Raw genomic sequence first — 16,498 nt, 5'->3', positions numbered from 1 at the left:
ACCAGGACAAAAGAAAAGGTAGTGTTACATTTTACCACTTCATAATAAACATTTTTTTTTCGAGAAGACCATGTATACTTGTTTGCCTTTCCCTACTTCCCACGGGTGAATACACTTCCATACAATGAACACATATTTGGAATTATGTTTTGAGATCTTTTCGAAGGCTTTAAATCAAACTGTTTCAACAGCTGGCGGACTAACATGACAATTTTCTACAGACGAAAAGAATTATTTTGGGAATGCAGCTACCACATTCAAACTCATTTGGTTTGGAAGCTGGGACTTTGCACCAAATCCAATCAGTGGCGAATAGGATTAGAGAGTTAACCTCTCTGATTATCATTAGTTATCATTAACCTCCAGTGAGTCAAGACTGATCCATGAACTGGGGGGGAAAAAAAAGTATAAAAAGAATTTTGATTTTAAAAATGCTTTCAAGAAGAGTGAAGCCAGACACCACCATGCTTGAAAGGTGTTTCCTTCCACACTTACAAAGGGTTGTAACTGAGGCCCGCAGCTACAGTTATGAAAGAAACCGTCAACTAAATTGCAGCAGGTTAAACCGACACAGTTACTAACAACCCGGAGTTGCTTTTCTATTGCGAGTCCGCACCGCACCCTCCACCCCGCCCTCCAGGAAGAGAGACCTGGGAAGGTCGTAAAAGTTTTTTTTACTGAACCAGACAAAGGCTATCCACAGATGAAGTGTCACAGGAGGTCAACAACTCGGTCTCTATTTTCCCCCATCTCCTCAAGAACCCCGCCCGTTCGAGGTATCAGACCCCGGACGGGGCCCGTGTCACGGGCCACCTAAGCGTAGGAGGCGGCCGGAGGTGACCACAGTTGCCCAACAGTTGGGTTCCCAAGCTGCCTGGTGTGACGCACAGCCCCCTCCCCACCCCGCTGGCCAGGCGCTCAGACTGGTCGGAGGGAGTGATGGTTTGGGGCCTGGGCGACCAGGTTCCACGCAAGCCCCTGCTCCCTCGGCTTATCCAACTTGGCCCCCCGCGGCACCCCAGCCCCAACGTAGTTTTTAGCGTTTCCCCACCCCCCGGCTTCCCCCGTAGCTTCTCAGTCTCTCAGTCGCGATGTCCTTGCGTAATCGTTCCGAGTGACAGTAGCGTCCATACCCGCACGGAGCGAGCCTGCAGCTCCCACTTCCCGGAATTCAACTCCCGGCCTCTAAGAGAGGGCGCCCGAGCAAGGATCAGCAACCCACGCTCGTGGCCAGAGTCCGGCGGCCTCCGCGCGGCCAGCGTGCGCGCTCCCATTCCCGCGCGTGCGCGCACTCACCCTTGGCCCGCCTCAGCACCAATAGCTTTCCTTCTAGACCTCACGACTCCACAACGTGGCCCCTCCCACCGCCCGCGCGCCTGCCGGAGGTGTTCGGCGTGCGCGCGCCCGTTCGCCCGCCGGCCCGCCTCGCGCGCAGTGGGGAAGGGGAGTGAGCAGAGGAGCTTACGTCGCGCGGGAGGCGGAGGCGACGGCGACCTCGGTGGTGGCGGCGGCGGAGGCGGCTACGACGGAGACGGTTGCGCTCGCTCTCTCGGCGTCATGGCGGCTGCCGGGAGCCGATAAGCGGCGGGAGCGGGAGCGCGCGCGTGGCCGCGGCGACGACGACGGCTCGTTACTTCTGGCTTTTGCTGCCTTCGCCGTTGGTGCTTCAATAATGAATTGATTGTTGGATCCGCTCCGCAGGGGATCGCGCGTTGGTGCCGCGGCCCGGGGCTTCCCCTTCCCCTCCGCGTCCTTCCCCTTCCCCCTCCTTCTCACGGACTCCTGCTTACCCCGAGACGCCCGCAGCCCGAGGACTCACTAGCGGCAGAGACCGCGGGCCCGGGCGCGGGGGAGGCCGCCGATCGAGTCGGCTCCCTCCGCCCCGCGAAGCCTGCACGCCCGCCGGTAAGAAAGGGGGCGGCGGGCGGGTCAGGATGTGGCGGGGAGGACGGGAGCCGGCCAGGCGGAGGGCGGGGGCGGCGCGGTTCCCGGGCGGCGGCCCAGAGGCCGAGCGCCGGGCGAAGGCCGGGGCGGCTCTGAGAGGGCCGGCAGTGGCTGACGGGCTCGGAGCACAGGGGGCGTGTGAGTGGCGAGCGCAGGCCGGCGCCAAAGAGCGCATCCTCGCGCCGGACGGTCGGGCAGCCGGGCAGCCGAGCCTGGGCCTCCTCGGCTTGGGGCTGGCCGGGCCGCGAGGGGAGAGCGGCGAGGGCAGAGCGGCGAGCACTTGCCGGGTGCTTTAGTCCCGCCGCGACCCGGACTCCCAGCACGTGGGGAGCGGCGGGGAGGGGGAGGGGGCGGCGGCCCGGGCGAGCCCGGGAGGGCGCGGGGCGGGTCTGCGGGAAGTTTGAGGCGGGAAGAGAGACCCCGGGACCGGGATGAAGGCCGGGAGAGGGACAGGGGTGGAGGGGGGGGTGGGGGGGGGGTGTTGTGCATCTGGTTGGGAGGCTGATTGGAGCGAAGCTGCAAAGTACGGATGCGGGAGGAGAAAGGTTTCCAGCCTCCTTTCGAGGACCGCGTTGAAAACTTAGCAGGAGCGGAGCAACTGTTACAAGGCGCAGAGAAGGAAGATTCAAAGAGGTTTAGCGTCTTAGGGGAAAGAGTCATTGTTAGGACGCGTGAAAGGCAGGACAGAGCTGCTGGCGCCTGGAGCTTCAGAACTTAAGGGTGTTTCTCACACCCTTAAGTCTCCGAAAGAGGACTTAGTCGGAGAAGGAAGATGAGGGGGAAAAGGAAGTTTCACTGTACGGAGAAAGCCATTTTGAGGGGCGAAAGGAGTGAAAAGGAAAGAGCGAAAAGAGTTGTGAACTTTCTCGTTGAAGAGAGACTTTGGGTAAGCGGCAGTTTGTTCGAGTACCTAGGTTTTTAGGACATAATTGTTTAATAGTAAAGGTCTTTGACTAGTTGGAATTAATATTTAACGTTAAGAATAAATGTTGCATGGAATAGTTACTTTTTGGATGACCGTTTCTTGCAGTCTACTGGACTGTAGTCTCTGGAGAAATAAAATTCCGATCAAGATGCAGAGTTTACTATAATTGGGTTGACAACAGCGTATTTTCCCCCTCTTTTTTGTGGAGTGGAAATAATCGTAGGAGTAAATTCTCTTTGCTGAGGTCGGCGGACAGCTCTGCTCTCAGGCGCCTGTCTCGGTACTTTCTGGCTGGGGAAGGATCTGACGTCTCCTTCCCCCGCTTCTTCCTCTCCCTCCCCTGCCAGAGATCTCCTTTGTTTATTCGTGGATGGCTTGTAGGTGACTCTCCAGGGTTGGACTGAAATCTTGAAAGGTGGAAATGCTGTGTCTTGGCTCATGATTTCTACCCCAAGCCCATTTCTTAATTAATCCTAGTGTATATTCTATTACTTTTTTTTTTTTTTTAATGGAACCGCTGCAAGTCCAGACTGGATAACTACTATTTACATTTTATCTCTCCGTTCTTGGTTTACCTGTGAAAGGAACACATTTGTTTTGACCTATACATTTTCCCCTGAAATTATATGATACACTTATATTCTGTTCTCATGTGAGCATTTTCAAAACTTTCCCCCACTTGGGTATATGAAGTTCTGGGTAATAGGAATTAGTGCTTGATTAAAGGTTATCCCCCCCACCCCCATTTGTTTGACCAAGTATCTAATAAGTCTAATGAGACTTCATTTTCTGTTCTTGGGATATGTATGTTACATACTAGCACTTTGTTTTAGTTATCTGTTTAGAATGTTTATATATGTGCATTGATACACAGTTGCAGTCAGTCTAAAAGTCTTATCACTCCACATGTATTTTAATTTCTTCTGTCAAAAATAAACAGTGGTACTAAATTCTAGTAAGTAGTCAGGAATGTATTTAATAGAAGCCTAAGTATTTTGAGTGAAAGACCCCTACTCCTCCCTTACCATTTCTAATTGTCTTAGGTAGGTTTGTATAAGTTCCAGATAGACTTACTCATCTTTTCCTCTATAGGTAATTTTCTTACTTTCTCAATATATTTTCTTTAGGTGAATCAAAAAGGGCCCAGGAAGCCTATGAATGTTGGAGAAAATTCATCTGTGAATTTCTGATGTTTAAGGAGTTCATATTTGTATTCATCTTTTAAACTGGGAAGATTTATATTTTATTTTAAAACTTCTTGGTATTTACAATGAATGGACACAGTGATGAAGAAAGTGTTAGAAACAGTAGTGGAGAATCAAGGTAAGCACTTTATTACGACTATTTATTATGAAGAGAATGTAAAACTTGCATGACTCTTTAGTTTTCCTAGTAGGTGGCAGAGTTTCCAGATCAGATTCTTCCTCTGAGTTATCCAAACAGTAAAAAAGAAATTTCCTGATATATGAAGTTTTGTTGATAATACAAGTTTTATTTTTTTTTATTGGGATATACAAAGTTGAATTTAAATATGGAAAGTTTAGGTGACTTAAATCTCTTTGGAAGTTTATATTATTTGGTCACTTATTGAAACTAGACCAAGTAAAAAGAGACCCTTAAATAGCTTTGACTATTGGTGCACTCTCCAAATGCAATAAGAAGTTCTTTACTCACCTTTTTTCTGGCATTTTGTCATCCATACATTTCCTGTACAGTATAGTAGCTACTAGCCACATGTGGCTATTTAAATTTGAACTATTTAAAATTACAGAATATTCAAGATGTAATCATTCAGTCATACTGGATGCATTTCAAATGCTGAAAGCCACATGTGATTAATGGCTACCATGATCTGTTGCACAGATAGAAAACATTTCTATCAGTGCAAAAGTTCTTTTTGCCAACGCCGATTGGGACATTTGTTAGAATATTGCTGCAACCCTTTTTACCCCTCTGATTTTCTTTTTAAATTTCAGTTTTAATTATGTATGAATGAGTTACTTGAGCCATGTCTTTGCAAAGAAGACATAGTTAATGGGAATAAGACATATTAAGCTATTTTAATGTGTAAGAAACCTCTTCAATACAAAGACTTTAAATTCTTCTGTAGCCCCCAGATTTTGAGTTACCTGCACATTGATGGAGTCCATATAGTTATATACACTTATCAGTAGAGATCAGGTGTGAACATCAGAGTCAGACCCCCTGATTACTTTTCCCAGTTCTACTTTTTATTAGTTGTATAAATTGGGGCAGATGACTTTACCTCTGAGGTTTTGTCTTTTTCACTTATAGAATATGAATTACAGTATTATTTATCTTAAAGTTGAGAATAGTGAAGTGTTCTGTAGAAGGGGCTTAAAGTAGTTCTGATATAATGAGCACTCAGTATTTGCTTACTATGATTAGCATCATGTTTTAGGTACCATAGAATACTACATAACTGGAACTTTAATTATGGTGGTAGAGAAATGTGATGGACAAGAAACAGGAAAGTTTTGGTAGTTGGGAGGGTTGCAGAAATAATATTGGTAGAAGAGAAAGCAGTGTTACTACTATATGACTTGAAACTTGGTGTTTTCTGGTCATGCTAGGTGTACTTTAGTTTATCAGCTTTCACAGGTGGACTGTTTGTATAACAAAAACATCATAGAGAGAAAGGAACAATTATGGAAAGCAGCATTGTTTAGTTGAACAGGTATTGGTCTAAACATTACAAAACCTGAGCTGATACTGCATTAACTAGTTCTCTGAACGATCTCAACTTTAAAAAAGAATTGAACTAAATGATTTTGAAGTTTCACCTCACTACTTAATTTACAAAGTATAATAAGGTTTTAGACAATAAGAGTTGAAGAATCAACAGAATTGAGAGGCTAAATTGGAAGAGTTTTGAATCTCATGTCTGATTCAAATCTCTACAGGTAAATTGACTATAGTAAGTGATTGTACACATTCTTTTATTTGTTAGTGAACAATGAAATGGTTAAGAGGTAGAACTTTCTAGAGGAAACACAGGAACTAAACTACTCACAAACTATGAAATAAGACTCTTGAAAATAAATCCTCTAGTTGAGTATTCAGAGAGGTCATGTGCTGTTACATTCTGAGCCCTCATTTGTTCTAATAATGTTTTATGTATTTTGCTGCCATATCTAGAGGGGAGCAGTGAGATAGATTTGGTAGTATAAGTGAAAAAAGTTAAACCCTGTGAAATCAGATGTACTTAAAGGAATCTTTTGCAACGCATACTTATTTAAAATAACTGCAAATCATATTCCCTAATTATTCTGAGTTACTATTTCTAGTATACAGGTTTTACATGCTTCTGAGAAGTGTGGTTGTCAAGTTATCTTGCTCCTGCAACTGCCTTGGTATTTATCAGGAGGGAGACCTGCTTCTCATCTGCTTTCATTTTCTTCCTTACTGCTGTTATGCTGTCTTTTTCCTTTGCTCCACTGTCATTGTTAACAACCCTCAACCACCATTCTCCCCAGCCACCTCCTGCCCGCAAAAAAACAGAACACTTCTAGTAACTATGAATATTACTATAGAGTGAAGAGAGGAGAAATATGCTCTGCTTTTAAAATTGATACATACTGTAAATAGTTTTTAAAGTAAAACTTGATTTTTATTGGGTAGAATTTTTAAATGGATTTTTGCTTTAGATTTTCTTTCTTCCTTTGTGGAAATTCCATTATGAAATGAAATAAAATTAAGCAAGGAGTCATTTGACAATTTTAGATGTTATAATTAGCTTTCTACTAAAAAATGGTTTTTGATTGTTTCCATGTGGAAAGCTGTCTATGACCACTGACTGAAAGAAGGAAGAGTACACAGGAAGATGTCTCTTTAGCTATGCTATAACTGACAATTTTGAAACTTATTTACAAAGAAATGTGGGTCAGGATGCACCTGCACATCAGTTTAAACTCAGCACAAAGTTTATTATATAACTGAAGTTAAGCTTTCTAAAGATGTTTTTGGAAGATTTCAAAGTACTGATTCTTGGCTATGTAGGTTTGAGGAAAAAACAAACAAACAAACAAAAAAATCAAGTTTTCCAAATTCTGGTTAGACTTTTTATTTTAAAGTTCTCTTGAATGATTTAATCCTGGAATAATTTGTGGATGAAGACCAGAAATACATAGTCACATCTTACTACTCAGAACAATTTCTCTCCTTGACTGCAGATTAATTTTTAATAATCTAAAATTGTACATGTAAATATACAGTCACATTTTGCTACTCAGAACAAATTCTCTCCTAGCCTGCAGATTAATTTTTAATAATCTAAAATTGTACATGTAAATTTGATAATTTATTTGAATTACTTTAATTAGCATCTACATATGATGCTCTTGAAAATTTTTACAGAGTGAGGGAGACTGTTATTGATGTGCTGCAATGGTCTTAACCATTGTTATGGTGAATCTGTGGCTGGCAGTTGAGCTTTATTAACCTGATTCCTAGAATTCTTTATTTCATTATAGCTTTTCATAGCATTAACAATGCTTGATTTAATATTTACGTATGTTTTAAATATATATGTGTGTAAATTTTATATTTATTTTGAAGAACTCTGGCACACAAATTTCCTTGGCTTTATAGAAAATATTTTTGTTAATATTTTATAGTTCAAATAACTAACTGGATCTGAACTTTTAAAGTATTTCTTGTAAGCAAAGAGTAGGAAATATGATCAGTGGAAATGTTCTAAATGAAAATCTCCTTTTATAGAAATTCAGCTTCTTTAAAAGGCTTTGAGAAGCCCCCTAGTTTAAAGGACCTGTTAAGGGGCACCTGGGCAGCTCAGTGGGTTAAGCCTCTGCCCTCGGCTCACGTCCTGATCTCCAGGTCCTGGGATGGAGCCCCACATCTGCATGGGCTCTCTGCTCAGCAGGGAGCCTGCTCCCCCCCTCCCCCGCCCTCTCTGCCAGCCTCTCTGCCTACTTGTGATCTCTCTCTCTGTCATAAATAAATAAAATCTTAAAAAAAAAGAATTAAAAAAAAAAGGACCTGTTAAATTTATTAACACCAAGTCAAAGTTAATTTGAACACAGGCCATGTTTCTTTACCATGTATTTATTTGTTAGTGTCTTGTTGAAAACTACTATGGTACACCATTTTTGATGTGTTGCATTTATGTACATTCATACCAGAAAGATTTGTTGTCATCAAAGTCAGTTTTTTTTCACTAAGTAAACTTGAATGATTTTTAAAGGCTATACCAGTTAAATGGTATTTTCTGAGCTGACTTTGCAGTTATCTCAGAGTTTTAAAAAAAAGTTCATTCTTAAATTTCAAATGTTTCTGCTAAGAAATATTTTAAGAAAGGCAGGAAAACATGAAATCACAAAACCGGAATGGCTAGAAATCATTCAGTTAAGGAAACTGGTTTTTTAAATTTTCCCATGATGTAATTATTTGCAGGGAAGTATGGCTCTTTTACACCATTTTCTGTTAATCCCTGTTTTTCAGCTCTATGTAATTTCATTTTTTCCTATTAGTTTTTTCTTTCCTCAAATATCCTATACTTGATCCTAGATGATCTGACATTAAGTACCATTTCTTAACATTTTGAAAATTGAATAAACTGTTAAGCAGGAACTTAATAGGTTACTCTCTCTCCAAGTACAGTTTACTGAATTAGAATTTTCATAGTATTGTCTAGGATTGTAATTAATCTAGGTTACTGTAAAGTTTTGAGACTTTCAACTGGTAAGGATAAGAGAATTGTGTATGATTTGAGGTTCAAATATATTCCTTTTATCTGCATAGGCATGAGATAATGTGGAGGCAAATGTTAATGTGTAATTGTCCCTTTTTTATACTTCTAAGGTAGTTGCTGATTTAAGATCATGGTGATGGGTTACATTTGGTATGGTTCTGTTTTTAAAAATAAGAGTATTGGGGCACCTGGGTGGCTCAGTGGGTTAAGCCTCTGCCTTCAGCTCAGGTCATGATCTCAGGGTCTGGACATTGAGCCCCGCGTCAGGCTCTCTGCTCAGCGGGGAGCCTGCTTCCCCCCTCTCTCTCTGCCTGCTGCTCTTCCTACTTGTTATCTCTCTCTCTCTGTCAAATGAATAAATAAAATATTTTAAAAAATAAAATAGAAAAAACAAGAGTATTTCTTTGTAGGGAAGAGGTAAAGAATAAATAAGAAAAACCTTTTATCTTTTTATCTTTTTTAGAGAAAATTAAAAAAATGCATAAATAGAAAAGTTAAAGTTCCAGTTCTAGTCCTTGGACCAATAACAGTGGCATCAACTGTGAATTTGTTGGAAATGTACAACCAACCCTGTCCCCCTGAATCAGAATCTTCATTTTAACAAGATTTCCAAGTGATTTTTGTTCATGTTAAATTCCTGTGTGTGTGTGTATAGCTGCACACACACACACACACGGAACTGTTTGGAGTCATTCATCATCTAGCCACTTACTTTTGTTACTGATGTTGTTATTTTTTTTCCTGGGAACCCCCAAAGGATGGTGTCATGGCCCATGCCAGCAAGAGATTGAGTACATTTCGTTTCTTTTGAATCGATAATAATGTGGCATGCAATGATTATTGAACTCTTACTCTGACTGAACCAGGCATGGTACACGTAGTGTACAGATTATTACATGAATTTATCATAGTTCATCCTCATAAAACTCCTGTGATGTATGCAGTATTATGATTCCTGCTCTCCAGAAGGGGAAACCAGATTTATAACCATTTTTAAAAATCTTTTTTAAAAAACTACTAACTAAATTCCACACTTTACTTGGATTTCATTGGTTTTTCCATTAATGCCACTTCTGTTCCAGGATTCAATCCAGGGTACCATGTTGCATTTAGTTGTCAACTCTCCATAGTATCCTTTGGTCTGTGAGAGTTTGTTTTTTGTTGATTTCCTTAAGTCTTAAAGTGCTGGCCAGGTATCCTATGGAATATCCCCCAGTTGGGATTTATCTGATGTTTTTATTAGGATAAACTGGGGTTATCAGTTTTTGGAAAGAGTATCACAGAGATGAAGTACTCTTCTAGTCACATACATGGGAAGCATAGTATCCACATGATATTAACCATCATCACATAGCCAACATAATATTTGCCGGGGTTCTCTATTTTAAGTTGCTGCTTTTTTTTTTTTTTCTCACACTGTATGCTTTGGAAGCAAGTGACTATGTCTAGCCCTCTCTCAAATGTTTGGGGGAAGGTTGGAATTAAGTTCCATCTCCTACTGACAGAGAGTATCTGTATACATTAAGTGGAGTTCTTCTGTAAAGAAGTCTTTTCTCCTCTATTTACTCATTCATTTATAGAAGCCTGGACCTCCATATGTGAATTTTATGCTTTGGGTTATAATCCAGTAGTGGTTTATTTTGTTGCTCAAATTGTTCTAGCCTTGCCCATTGGGTGCTATCTTTCCAGTTTGCCTCTGTATCCTTTTTACATACTCCTCTATCTTTTTGCCCTAGAATCAGCCCTGGATTGAAGAGAGCCCTGGATCCTTTTATTGGAGAAAAGGGTATTAGAAACCAAGACTTGGGTGCTAGGTATGCTTGTTGCTACCCAGGTATCTCTGCTTCTAGGTCCTCTCAGTGGAAAAAACAGATAAGCTAGATAGTATATGTATATATACTAAACCATGTATATCTACGTATCTCTAGTATATCTGTGTATATCTGTGCATCTCTATCAGTATGCATATTAAGGTGGACCTGAGTTTGTATTGATGTCTAATTCTGTACTACAGGATTCATCCTAACCTTCCTTTCTTGTTTGTTTGTTTGTTTGTTTCTTTCTTTCTTTCTTTCTTTCTAAGATTTTATTTATTTATTTGACAGACAGAGATCACAAGTAGGCAGAGAGGCAGGCAGAGAGAAACAAAGAGAGGGAAGCAGGCTCCCTGCTGAGCAGAGAGCGCGATGCGGGGCTCTATCCCAGGACCCTGAGATCGTGGTCTGAGCCGAAGGCAGAGGTTTTAACCCACTGAGCCACCCAGGCGCTCCTCTTTCTTGCTCCTTTACAACTGCAGTCTCCTTCAGGGAGAAACATGGCTCTTATCAACCACCATCCCATCATGTACTTCAAGATCAGATGCAGATAAAGCAGTTTTAGAATTTTTAGGCCACAGTCCCAGAAGAAATAAATTTATCAACTATAATACAGTATTTATGTACAGTATACAGTTTATATGATATTTAGCCTTACAGTTTCTAGTCAAAACACTGTTTTCTAAAGTTACTAATGTTAGTTTCTTCCTGCCACCCTCTTCAGTGTGGTTGTCATAAATTTGTAATAAAGTTAGAGTCATTTGGCACAGTTTGCATTCCATTCTCTGTTCTTCGGTCACATGGGTTGATCTTTTAAAGTTGCATATATTACATTTACTCTCTGATATGCAGTTTCATGTGTTTTTAAAAAATTCACAGAATCATTTATCCACTATTCCATTACTGGGCAGAATTGTTCCTTCACCCTAAAAGTTCCCATCTTTGACCCAGATCTGCTGAATCAGAATTTTCATTTTGACAAGATTCCCAGGAGATGTATATGCATATTCAATTCATATACATATAGGAGAAGCTATTCACCTGGGATCCTTCAGTATCATGCCGTGTTAATGAAGAAAGATTATTATGATTTAGAGGTGATAATGCGGTAGCTAGGTTTTAACACACAATTAGGTATGTTTAGATTCTTGGAACCATATAGGTAAACAAATGAGGTGGAAGAAAATGGAATTGAGCAAAGTGCTAGAGTAATGTAATGGGCTATATGGGACGTTTTCATGGAACTCTTTATTTAATTTTTGTAACCTTAATGGTAAGAAATGATGTAGTGTGGAAAGAAGCAAGAACAAATAGTATATAGTCAGAAGTGGGATGGAGAGGAAAGTTTTTACAGAGTCATAGTCCCCCAATAAATAAGTGTAAGTTCCCTAATAATGTGTTGGACATGCTGGCTTTGCAGTTCTCCAGTCTGATGTTTATTCAGTGTTATGCTGAAGTTATTGAATGGTTTAGTCCTAAGCGAAGGAAGGAGAAAAAGAGAAGGATAGCTGAACAAATGTAACATGTGTTGACAGAGTAATACCCACGTAAACGGGTTGTCAGAGCCACTGGTTTTAAAGAGGTACTCCAGAAATTTATTGTACTGGAATCAAGTTCTTACATATGAAGACTGAAAAAATTGCTGTTTATAGTTAAAGGTATCTTATCTGTCGCTGTGATATGAGGTGACTGCTTAGTCAAAAGTCAGCTTTAAATGTTAAACTGCACTTCAGAGTACTTTGGTGTGGATAGATTGAGATCTAAGCTATCATTGAGAATGAAGTACAAAGATGGTAAGCTCTGGCTAAACAGTACTGGCTTCTGGCACCTAGTGTCTACAGTACCTATCTCTCAGAGATGAGACATAAGGCACAAAAATAGTGAGAAGCTCTTTTCTAATGAAAACCATTCATGTTAGCTATTTCACATCTCTCATTTCTGCTTTCAGCAGTACAGTTCTCTGTCTTCATACGCTTAATTTAGATGATTAAGCATCAACTTTGTGGTAGATTGCATGAGATGTTAAAATTGGAGATTCTCCTGTGAAGTTTATAGTGAAGAAAGAAACCAGATTTAAATATTTGCAGTATCAAGTGGTTATAGTTAATACAAAGAGGTAATAGTGTGCTGCAGTTCAAAGGTGGGAGTCAGAGAAGTTTGGTCATAAGGCAAATGGTTAGTTTATTATTTTTTAAGGATTTTATTTATTTGAGAGACCATGAGAGAGAAAGCGTGAGAGAGTAGAGGTCAGTGGGAGAAGCAGACTCACCATTGAGCAGGGAGCCCAGAGTGGGACTTGATCCTGAAACTCCTGGATCATGACTTGAGCCGAAGGCAGTTGCTTAACCAACTGAGCCACCATGTGCGCACAAGTGGTTAGTTTCTCTATCAAGCCCAGTGTTAGAATGAATTTTGGTTTTTTCAAAGAGATGTGTAAACCTGTGATGATCTTAGATTTTCTGCATGTTTAAAGTTCTGATAATGTGGCTTTTATGATGGTGAGGCATTTTGACAGGCTTAAGGGAAAAGCAGAGTAACTTTTATACCCAGGAAAATGTTGTTAGATGGCAGTAAATACTGTGCTGAAGAGCTATTATGTGAAGGGATGGGGCCATAGGACAAGAGTGGAGTTAGTCTGAATATCCCGAAAGGAGACTATTCTTTTTGTGCTTGAAGTAGATTATAGTATGATTATTGCCATTCGATGCAACTACTACAGTATTCCCATTTCTAATTGAGTAAATCTTCCATTAATAAAAGGAGGAAGTTTGATCTGAAAGGAAATTTTATAAGAAAAGAATTACAGTTGTATATGAGTATGAAAAATATAAATAATTTCTTTATTCCAGTTTTACCCTATATTTTATACCAAAGGATTGAACTAGTGTTCAGTAGCTTATCTCAGTCATATAATACTACATTGATGATTTCACTTTTTTTCTTAATTGAACAGCTTACAGTAAATGGAGGTAGTTGTTATGTGCAGCACACTCCTGTATATCTGCAGACTGATGAAATACCAAATTACAAATAACTTTGTTGGAAAGTAAAGCATATAGTCCTGAGAACTTAGTTGTTCTGCTGTAGTATTCATTGACATAATAAAAACCATATACATAATTTCAAAAATCCTTTTTTTAAAGATTTTTATTTATTTTGAGAGAGAGAGAGAGAGACTGAGAGAGAGCATGAGAGGGGAGGTCAGAGGGAGAAGCAGACTCCCCATGGATCTGGGAACCCAATGTGGGACTTGATCCCAGGACTCTGGGACCATGACCTGAGCCAAAGGCAGTTGCTTAACCAACTGAGCCACCCAGGCGCCCCCAAAAATCTTTTTTAAAACAAATTACTCAAATGGATAATCTCTTTAAAAATAAACTTTTAAATATAGACATTTATTTTGTTATTAGTGTTGACTGAAAAGTTGTGAATGGTAATTTTAAGCATATGTATAAATAGTGACAGTAGTAAAATGAACTCTCATGTATACATCATATAGCTTCACATTTTATCTCATGGCCAATCTAATTTAATCTCAAAATCCTCCCACCTGCTCAATTATTTTGAAGATTATTTTGAAATACAATTTTTTAAAGGTTTTTATTTATTTATCTATCAGAGAGCAAGTGAGCACAAGCTGGGGAGTGGCAGGTGGAGGAGACAGAGGGAGAAGCAGGCTCCCTGCTGAGCAAGGAGCCTAATGTGGGACTCCATGGAATCATCACCTGGGCTGAAGGCAGATGCTTAACTGACTGAGCTACTCAGGTTTTCCTTGAAATACAATTTCTACAATTTCTACGTATGTTAGACTTCTGCATGATAGGTAATAGTAATGGGGAAAACAAATATTATAGTTAAGGTTCATCTCCTTGTTATAATTACAAATTATAGAATTGAGGAGCACCTGGGTGGCTCAGACTTTTTAAACGTCTGACTCTTAATTTCGGCTCAGGTCATGATCTTAGGGTGTGACATCGAGCCCAGTGTCGGGCTCCTCTCTGGGCCCGGAGCCCGCTTAGGATTCTCTCTCTACCTCTACCCTTCCCCCCATTTCTCTCTCTCCTTCTCTCCTTTTCTCTCCTCCCCATTTAAAAAAAACAAAACAAAACAAAAAAAAAAACAAAATTACAGAGTTAGAGATGTGTATTGTTATTAATATTATAACAAATTTTGTATGTATTTTACGAAACTAACATTTAGCTACTTGCAAATGTATATATAGTAGCCTTTATTTCTCATCTGGTTCTCTGAATGTTTAGTGGAGAAATTTTGAATTTACTGTCTAACTCATATTCAACATGACTAAACCCAGTCATTTTTTAAATTAGTCATGCTAAATGTGACCCTTTCTAGCATCTAATTCTAGCAGTTTTATTATCATTTATTCAGTTGGAGGCCTTAAGGTGGTAGAAGCATACTGTACTTTGAGTTTATAGTAGCTTTTTGACTTGGATTGGTAATATAGAATGCTAAAAGGAACCGTTGGGTTCCTTAGCCATAGCAGCAGCATTAGTTGGTTTTCAGAACCATGCAGATGGATAGATATATTCCAGGTTTTCTCAAACCTTTGGTATTTATTTGATGGCTTATAATAAAATCAAGTGGATACAGATTTTAAAATAAAGGTGGTATGGTCTCAGTTATCATCTAGCTGAACTCTTCTCATTTTTTAAATGACTACTCTAGGGTAATACATTTTAAATAGTAGGTCATAGTATGTTAAAGGATTAGGATCCGTTCTTACTAAAAGAGAATAGTGTAAATTAGAATAGAAAATACAGTGTACCTTTTTTAGAATACTAGTTCATCAAACTTTTATGCCTATGTGTGCATGCACGTGCATGTGTATACTGCATCATGATAGGAACTGTACATATACGAAATAGTCCAAGAAGTTTGAAAGCCATTGCCTTTGGCCACTAATACTTTTTTGTTGTTGTTTTAAGTATTTCCTCAGTACATACAGATTTCCATATTTTTTTCTCTAGTCCTGTTGAAGTGAATAATGGTCTATAAAAACAACTAAAATGAAATCTCTGACTTAATGAATTCCAGGATATAGTTAGAAGAAAGACACATGAGGCACCTGGATGGCTCACTTGGTTAAGCTTCTGCCTGCAGCTTAGGTCATGATCTCCACGTCTTGGGATTGAGCCCTGCTTGGCTGGCTCCCTGCTTGTGCTCTTTTTCTCTCTGTCAAATAAATAAATAAAATCTTTTTTTTAAAAAGAGATACATGTATACAAATAATTATAATATTGCGAAGGCATTACTAAAAACATATGAGCAAAATATTGTGAATTTGTGGGTTGGAACAGTGATGTGCTTGGAGAAACTGGAGAAGGTTACATAAAGGATATGATAATTTTGAGTAATGTTAGAGCCAAAAGTTTTATCTCTTGCTTCAGAGAGGAATCATTCTCTAGAGTGAAAAGTAGGGGAAATACTACCTATACTGAGCTCTAAATCACTCCCTCCACAAAGCCTTGCCCCTGATTCCATTTCCCTCAACTCTAGTTCTTTAATGAGGAATCAGTCCATCTTTATATCTTTAATTTTCAAAAGTTTTACTTTTTCCCATGGTATTATGTGTCTACTAGAAATTCTTACTCAGTATTTGTTTGTCGAAGAGATGAGCCAATGAATTCACATTATCTATGTACAGAACTTATTCTTTCAAAAAATGTTTATTACATTAACACTATTATAGTATATCAGAGAACCAGTTAAGGTGTTCTCTATGCCAGAAATTTACGCTGTTCTCTTTCAGTTAGACCTGATCCTCAAAACACAGGGGCTCAAAATAGTTACTTCTTTTTCATTCTCAATGAGCTTTACCCCTTGGGGTTTTTAAGGTACTGTGGCCCGTGGGACAGCTTTGCTATTCCTAATCTTAATACATGGCTTCTCTTGCTCTGTGAGCTGCCATTTTCAGCCAGCAGGAAGAAAATGGGGAGGGAGTGGTAGGGTTTAAGGCAAGTCACTTTGTTAAGGCTGTGATGTAAAAATCCTATATCACTTCTAGCCATATCCCTTTGGTTGGATGGAACCTGTTTACATGGCCACATCTAGCTAAAAGCTGGA

General features: G+C 39.9%; 1 protein-coding gene across 2 annotated transcripts in view; it reads left to right on the top strand.

Moving 5' to 3' along the window:
- The first annotated feature begins 1,429 nt into the window (after positions 1-1,429).
- The window catches only part of CHD1 (chromodomain helicase DNA binding protein 1), a 71,118-nt gene continuing 56,049 nt past the window's right edge, over positions 1,430-16,498 (top strand). The window contains exons 1-2 of one of the 2 annotated variants that reach the window (XM_059418290.1): positions 1,430-1,905; positions 3,997-4,192. In XM_059418290.1, coding sequence (XP_059274273.1) covers positions 4,140-4,192 — 53 coding nt within the window. In that variant the 5' untranslated portion in view covers positions 1,430-1,905; positions 3,997-4,139. The remainder of the gene's footprint in view (positions 1,906-3,996; positions 4,193-16,498) is intronic. The other variant, XM_059418289.1, reaches the window with a different exon arrangement.

The sequence above is a fragment of the Mustela nigripes genome, chromosome 12 (genome assembly GCF_022355385.1).
Source record: "Mustela nigripes isolate SB6536 chromosome 12, MUSNIG.SB6536, whole genome shotgun sequence".
NCBI lineage: Eukaryota > Metazoa > Chordata > Mammalia > Carnivora > Mustelidae > Mustela > Mustela nigripes.
The sequence above is the reverse complement of the archived record's forward strand: the minus strand, read 5'-3'. Positions and strand labels throughout refer to the sequence as shown.